The following is a 6,841-nucleotide window of genomic DNA, read 5'->3' on the forward strand; positions in this document are numbered from 1 at the left end:
CAACGCAATATAAAAATTGTTTGTGTATTTGATTGCAAGCGTCACTGAAAATTTATATCAGATCATTTTCAGATTTGATGTGCAGTATTGCGTCACAGTGAGAACTTCCAAAGAAGTGTTTTTTACTTATTTATTATTCATAAAATGTCTGCTTTATATTCATTGCAATCGATTTTCGATAATTCTACAAAAATCTAATAACCTCTGTCTGTAGACATCTCTATAGAGATTCGATAAAATCAATTGACTTGATTGCTAACTCACACTTTATCGATACTCTCTCTAAAAAATTCCCGTGTACAAAAAAAGTGACTGACTATTTTAGGACAAACTGACTGACTATTGACTGTAAAAACAAGCAACCTTAGTTAAATTTAGTTAACTTCAATCAATTAAAGTAAGCTATGGTTAACTGCAACAGCCAACTATAGTTGACAATAATCATAGTCACCCGATAGTCAAAACGTCCCAAAATAATCGCCTGACTGACTGAGTAACTATAGTCGATTGTTTTCCATACAAAATTTTAAAATTAATGAATATAGCTAACTATAGTCACTTACAGTCAATAGTAACTTAGTCACTTTTTTTCCACTCGGGTTGGGGCTAAAAGAATTTTATTATTCAAGAATTCGTTGTGTTGTTTCTGTTTTATGACCCGTTCTGTTTATGCTCGTAAGAAAATAAAATTATTTCTTATTGTTCCATGGTTGCTGCAGCGAACTTTCTCCCAAAAAATGTTTAACATAATAGTGTTATTTATAAATTTATAAGTGCTACATAATTTATGCATAAAAGTTTCAAATTGCATTCATATATAGTCAGAGTAAAAAGCATGTAAATTTTTTATGTTTTTCATTCAACGTACGTCTCTTCTTCCTTTGTTGTATTGGTTTCGCTCCATTGTGTGCGACAATATGCGAATGCAAACAAAAAGGTACAAAAAATGACTTGTATTCAAATGATATATGGCGATGGCAGTTTTGAAGACAACACAAAAGAAGAGAGATTATAGCAACGATGTATGTAATGATTGCATTTATGGAAACTCCGATAGTAAGAATAGCAAAATTGCTTGATCATTTACTCGATTTAAACGAATAACGAAGGGAAACAAAAACTCAAAGTCAAGTCAATTTGACTTTTTTTTGTGAGATCATAGATTTCTTCTTACGTGGTCGTATCGACAAACTTTGTATTTTCTGCCCCCGTTCTTGTGCAAAATTGATTACGATAAAAATCAAGAAGTGTATTCATCAAGGTTTGATCTAACACGGAAAGGAGTATTCGGAACGATTAATAAGCATAGAAAGACATTTGTAGTACATCTTGTGGCAGAATGTAACTCAAAATCTTTGACAAACAGTAAAGTCTGTTTTTTAATTACGCGTAGAGGAGAGCAATTATTTATCTGTAACTGTTATTTATCAACATCAATCATGTTTTGTGCTTCTTTGTGAGAATATCATACTCATGGCTCTGTTTACATTTCTCATCATTTCCTCATTGACTGCATTTCCACATACGATGCTCATGAAAAAGCGTCACGTTCACTAGTATTACTGTTAATATTGAAAGTGAAATGAATTTACTTCAGAAAACAAAAAATCTACAAACCAACCACCCAAGTCAGTATAATACGCTTTTCGAAGAGTGTACAGTGTACACGCTCTTCTCACACTCTTCGTATAGTTTTATTCGACTCCCTTCTCACACTTTTGCATAAGACACGTGTATTGAGAGAGAAGAGAGTGTGTAATGGTATTGGTAATGCTATCACTGCTGTCACTGCATTCTAGTGGAAGTAATGTTTGTATTTTGATATTTGAACGTTTTTGACGTTTATAGCATTCGTCAGCTGTGTCAAAATACAACAGAACTACAAATTCATTTTTTTTGTAAACGTTCATTTTTTTCAAAATGTCAAAAATAAACAAAATCAAAAACTATCCATCAGTGGAAAAATTTATTATAAAGAAAAAAAAAAATTTTTTTTAGAGAAAAAAATTGAAGCTCAGTTAAAAACAATATTCGTGTTTTATGCAAAAGTGTGAGAAGAGTGTGAGAAGGGAGTTGAATAAAACTATACGAAGAGTGTGAGAAGAGCGTGTACACTCTTCGAAAAGCGTATTATACTGACTTGGGCACCGTTAGATTTTGCTCGATAAAAATGCCTTGTGGATATCATTTATGCCTGGGTAAAATCCGTTTATAAGGTACTTGGTTCGACATATGCCAACGTGTAAAAAAGTTAATTATTTTAACCTTCGCTGATAAATAAAAAATTGAATGTTATGTAGAAAAGCTAGTTGATAAGAGTAAATTATATTACCTAAAATCCTGTTTTGAAAACAGTTATAATTGTCCGAATACATTAGGTTCTTAAAAGAAATGTGATTTTGAGAAACAAATGGGTTGCTGAAGTCTGAAAGACTGTTTTCTACATTTTGCTATCGTATAAGATTTTATTTTTCCACTTTAGAATAATAAAAAAAATACCGTAATATATAAAACCAATACGAACATGAAAGGATTTTTTTTTTTCAATTCTTTATAAGTTATTTATTTGGTGGCCCTGAAAAGAGGGACTTCGTTCCACCGTTAGATCGAATTTTTCGGCGTGAATGGTTGAAGGAATGCCATTTTAATTTGGCACAATTTTTTTAATTCGTTGAAACGTACACCCCGCGTGTATTCGATTTAATTGATGACCACATTTTCTCACGATAAAAGCATGTATGATCTCAACATACCGCAAATATGATCTCGGTAAAGTTGGTTTTAGCGACTTGCAGATGGAATAAAATTACGCGGTCTTTATGCGTGAGTTGTAAAATTACACGCTTATAAAAGACGATAACCTCTATCGTTTGTTTTCAAAAATTGAGTTTTTCGTCAACAATTGAGAAATATGAATTGATTTGAATGAAGAGTGAAGTTTTACTGACTGAAGAAGGGACACTGGCTTCAATCTCTTTTCAGTAATAGAAAATCTTCGAAAATTACGAGAAATGTGGTGAAACTACAAATCACGAAATCAAATAAGATGTAGTTTAATTACTCAATCAATAAAGCAAAATGATTGTAGATAAAATGTTGTTTCTCAAAAATAAATTCAATGTAGGCGCTGAATCGCTTAGAAAATGTAGTCATTAGAAGTGCACAATTCTTTTTAATCGTCGCCGACATCAATCAATCGCTTGAAACATTTTGCCTTTGATCTTGTTTACGTTCCTTATTTTGTTGTTTTTCGGTTAACGTGCGCGCGTTTCATTTAATCACAACAAACTTCCCAATCGACCGAAAAATAGAAGTCAGTTGAAGAATCTTATGGTGTTTCAAACTTGTGTTAACAGCAAACAAACACTATTCTGTTCTCAATATCTCTCTCTCTCTCCGTCCCTTTCTGTCTCTCTGCATCTCAATTTCAAATAAATACAATCAATTGAAATGAATGCTGTGCGAGGTGTGTGCGCGCGAGCACTTACGTTTTAGTAATAACGTGTGCGGTGTGCACAAAACAACATTCATGAAGATCCAAGTATCAAGAAATTTGTTCAGATTGTTTATCCAAATCAATATGTGTGTGCGCGCGGTGTGCATAACAATCTTCAAATAGTATTGTATGTTGAGATACATATATTTGTTCAATGCTACAGTTGAAAAGTCAAAAAATTCAAGTCTTTTTACACATGTAATATAATGATCCGATGAGAGTTGATTTTACTGTTCGATTCAACATCTTTCGAATGTACAGCGAATGTCTGAATTGAGGATACCATAGAAGATCTATAGATTCTCAATTTGAGGTATATATGAATCGTTGCGGCGAAACAGTAGCTCTTATTTTTCTCCAAATAATACTGCAACATGAAGTTTTTTTCACACGGTTTATTTGTTGTAATACAACAAATAAACTATTCATAAAAAACTTTATGTTGCAGTATTATTTGGAGAAAAATAAAAGCTACTCTTTCGCCGCAACGATTCATATGTGTATGATATTTGCAAACCAGTTCAGTTCAGTTCAGTCAATATCGAGAAAAAATATAAAAATCAAATAAAATTTTAATTAATGCATTAAAGAACTTATTTAATACATGCTTTATGGTGTACAGACTGCCGTGTAATTTGCTGCCTCATCGCTGTCGGAACGAGATGAAAACGTGCAATTAATTTAAGTTAGCGTTTATTTATATTCGTTGGATCATATCAAAATGTAACTCTTTCGGCTCTTTGATATTTTGGGCGGTGCTGATGCGTTGCTGATTCCATATTCCACGGCAGTAATGCGCGCTTTTAGTATGCGCCATAATCAGTTCCGTCTGTAAAATGTCAATGTTCCTCCCTTTTTTAAACAAAACGAGAATCGCCATTCTCAGCATTCATACACTGAAATTTGAAATGTCTATTTGTATTCACAGCACAAGTGCACTTACTTAATAATCATTGTAGCGCCATATCGTACAAGTATATATATGCCACCCTTAAAGCAAAATCTTTATATGATTGCATATGCCATTTCCGTCGACTTAATTATAGAGTTTATCTATTTGAAAAGCAAACAATCGGTCATACACAATCTTTTATAACATTAAACTACAAAGTTTCTTCATGAAGAAATTATAAATAAATTAAGGTGTTGGATCGCTTAACATTCACATTGATATGCATTGTATGTTTATTTAATTTTCCATATATTTTGCTATCAGCAAATAGTAAAACGTGCAATAGTTGTCATATGCTCGTATGGATCTGGAAATCGCGCATTTATCGAATAAGTTGCATAATATTTTCTTCTTCTTCGTTCAAAATAATGCGGGTGGTCATCAAAATCGCATATTTCATTATTATGTCAAGATCCGTCATTTGTTGAACAAAACTGTTATTATAACTTTTTTCAGCCCAATGAAATAGACATGAATTTTAGACAAGTAAAGACGATACGAAAATTACTACACATTTTTTTTTTCTTTATGAAATATTTTCTCATTTTCCTCCAAGCCTCTTGAAGTTTTACCATTTTATTCAATATAAAGAAAACAAAAAAAAGATTTCTTAATTGGTGTATTATTCAGTGGCACTTAATGTATGAAGACTAAATTCAGCCGAATGTCACGAATATGATCCAGATTTCTGTTCAACCATCGAATTGTATTGAATCGAATTGTACGCATTTGCATTCATAAGTTCGAATAACAATGAATCGAATTCTTAAAAACGGCACTTTAATTGTCATCACTTCATCGAAATTCTTTAATCGTAACGATTTAATCGACTTATTTATGTATAGTTTTTTTTTTTATTTATGTACAGCGTGGAGATAATTTGTTAAAATTCCTTTTATTTGCACTCAATGGAGTATAGAAAATGTGGCTTTATTTTGTTTTTTTTTTTTAATCTTTTAGATAAGTGGTAATAGTACATTTTTTTAATGACAATCTGGCTTAAAAACAATTTTGGTCAAGGTCTGGTAAGTGAAGAAGTAATGAGAAAATAAAAACCTCTCGTCGAAGTGGGTTGTATTCAAACATACAAAGCGAAGAATTGTAAAGAAAATTTCTTCATTACATCTATTATAAAAGGCAAGGAATAAAATACGCAATTTTTTTTCTAGCTGAATCTTGAAATCCCATAAATGCAATTAAAATCACCGTTGTTACACAAATTTGGGAAACTTTATGATTTTGGTAGTATGTGAAATTTTTGATTACTCGAAAGTTTTTAAAATGCTCAATTGAAATCATGGCGTCGACTCGTCGTGATGCGATTCTATCCAAATTCACATCAAAACTATTTTATCAAAATGAAAACTCTTGTGAACTCTTTGAATTTATACTTGGACAATTTTTATTATACACCAATCGAACATATGTATCAAGAACAATTACTCTGTAAAATAGAAGGGATTAAATATTAATCATTTGGGATTTTTCATCAAAATAATCCAAAAGGATTAAATGTTAGCACTATAGGATTAAATTTGAATACTTACTAAAAGTAGCTATAATAAGACCACGATGACATCCCGCACAATACCCAGGGCTTACGGCCGAGAGTTTCGTGCTTGATCTTGGATAGAACGCGATATTCCTTGTATTGGTTGTTGATTCTGAAAGTAATGATTATAATAACAATACTTAATGTGAAATTCAAGTTAAACATAGTTAGTGTGCATTTTGAATATTGCATAATGAAATTTGATAAATTATTTTTTTTTACCTGAATGGTAGGTCTTTGAAATACGGGGTGTAGTTCTTCATTCATTACAGCACACCGTCCTATGTTTGAATTGTTTAACAAATAACAAATTCATTACTTATTGTTCATATTGAGAAATCGATTCAATCAAATGCACAAACCTTTGTAGAGTATATTGCGACCGGCGTTTGTATCACGATTCCATGTGATAGTACGACCAATTGTCCGTTTTTCTTCGTAGCGTCGGAATTTTGATGCCATACGTGGTCCAGGACGAGGTCGATGTTTTCGTTGTTTCGTCAAAAGATGATTACTCTTTCGTGAGTCGATGGGACCATGTGGTTTATTTCCTTCTGGCAATGGTTCACATCCACGGCAAGTAAAGTATCGATACTTCATCTTCACACGATCACCTTTCTTCGGAAATTCCAAGTCTTTGAAACACAATGAGCACACCTTTGTTGTTCGAAAAATGTTTCAATGAAAAACCGAAAAAATGGTTTTTTCTTGATTTGTATAATTAAAAAAAATGTTTTATTTTATTTTTTATTGTGTGTTTTATTTATTTATTTATCCGTGGATTATGTACATTAAACTAATTTTGAACAATAAGTTCATTGTGCAAGAGTACTAGATTTGT

The 6,841-nt window shown here is 31.9% G+C and overlaps 1 protein-coding gene across 2 annotated transcripts; it reads right to left on the minus strand.

Annotated features, from left to right (window-relative positions):
- Positions 1-5,826: 5,826 nt before the first annotated feature.
- On the minus strand, positions 5,827-6,746 carry LOC116351736. 2 transcript variants are annotated; one of them, XM_031783877.1, is made up of 4 exons: positions 6,363-6,668; positions 6,223-6,281; positions 5,996-6,112; positions 5,827-5,892 (listed from the first exon to the last, which is right to left on the minus strand). In XM_031783877.1, the coding sequence occupies exons 1-3, from the start codon at positions 6,598-6,600 to the stop codon at positions 6,047-6,049; spliced, it is 363 nt and encodes a 120-aa protein (XP_031639737.1). In that variant the 5' UTR covers positions 6,601-6,668; the 3' UTR covers positions 5,827-5,892; positions 5,996-6,046. The 2 variants fall into 2 exon arrangements, 1 of the variants encoding a protein (XP_031639737.1); XR_004202192.1 differs by lacking the exons at positions 5,827-5,892; positions 6,223-6,281 and having other exon boundaries at positions 5,992-6,045; positions 6,363-6,746.
- Positions 6,747-6,841: the final 95 nt, after the last annotated feature.

The sequence above is a fragment of the Contarinia nasturtii genome, unplaced genomic scaffold (assembly GCF_009176525.2).
Source record: "Contarinia nasturtii isolate CC-2019 unplaced genomic scaffold, AAFC_CNas_1.1 Cnas_scaffold_6175, whole genome shotgun sequence".
Classification (NCBI taxonomy): domain Eukaryota; kingdom Metazoa; phylum Arthropoda; class Insecta; order Diptera; family Cecidomyiidae; genus Contarinia; species Contarinia nasturtii.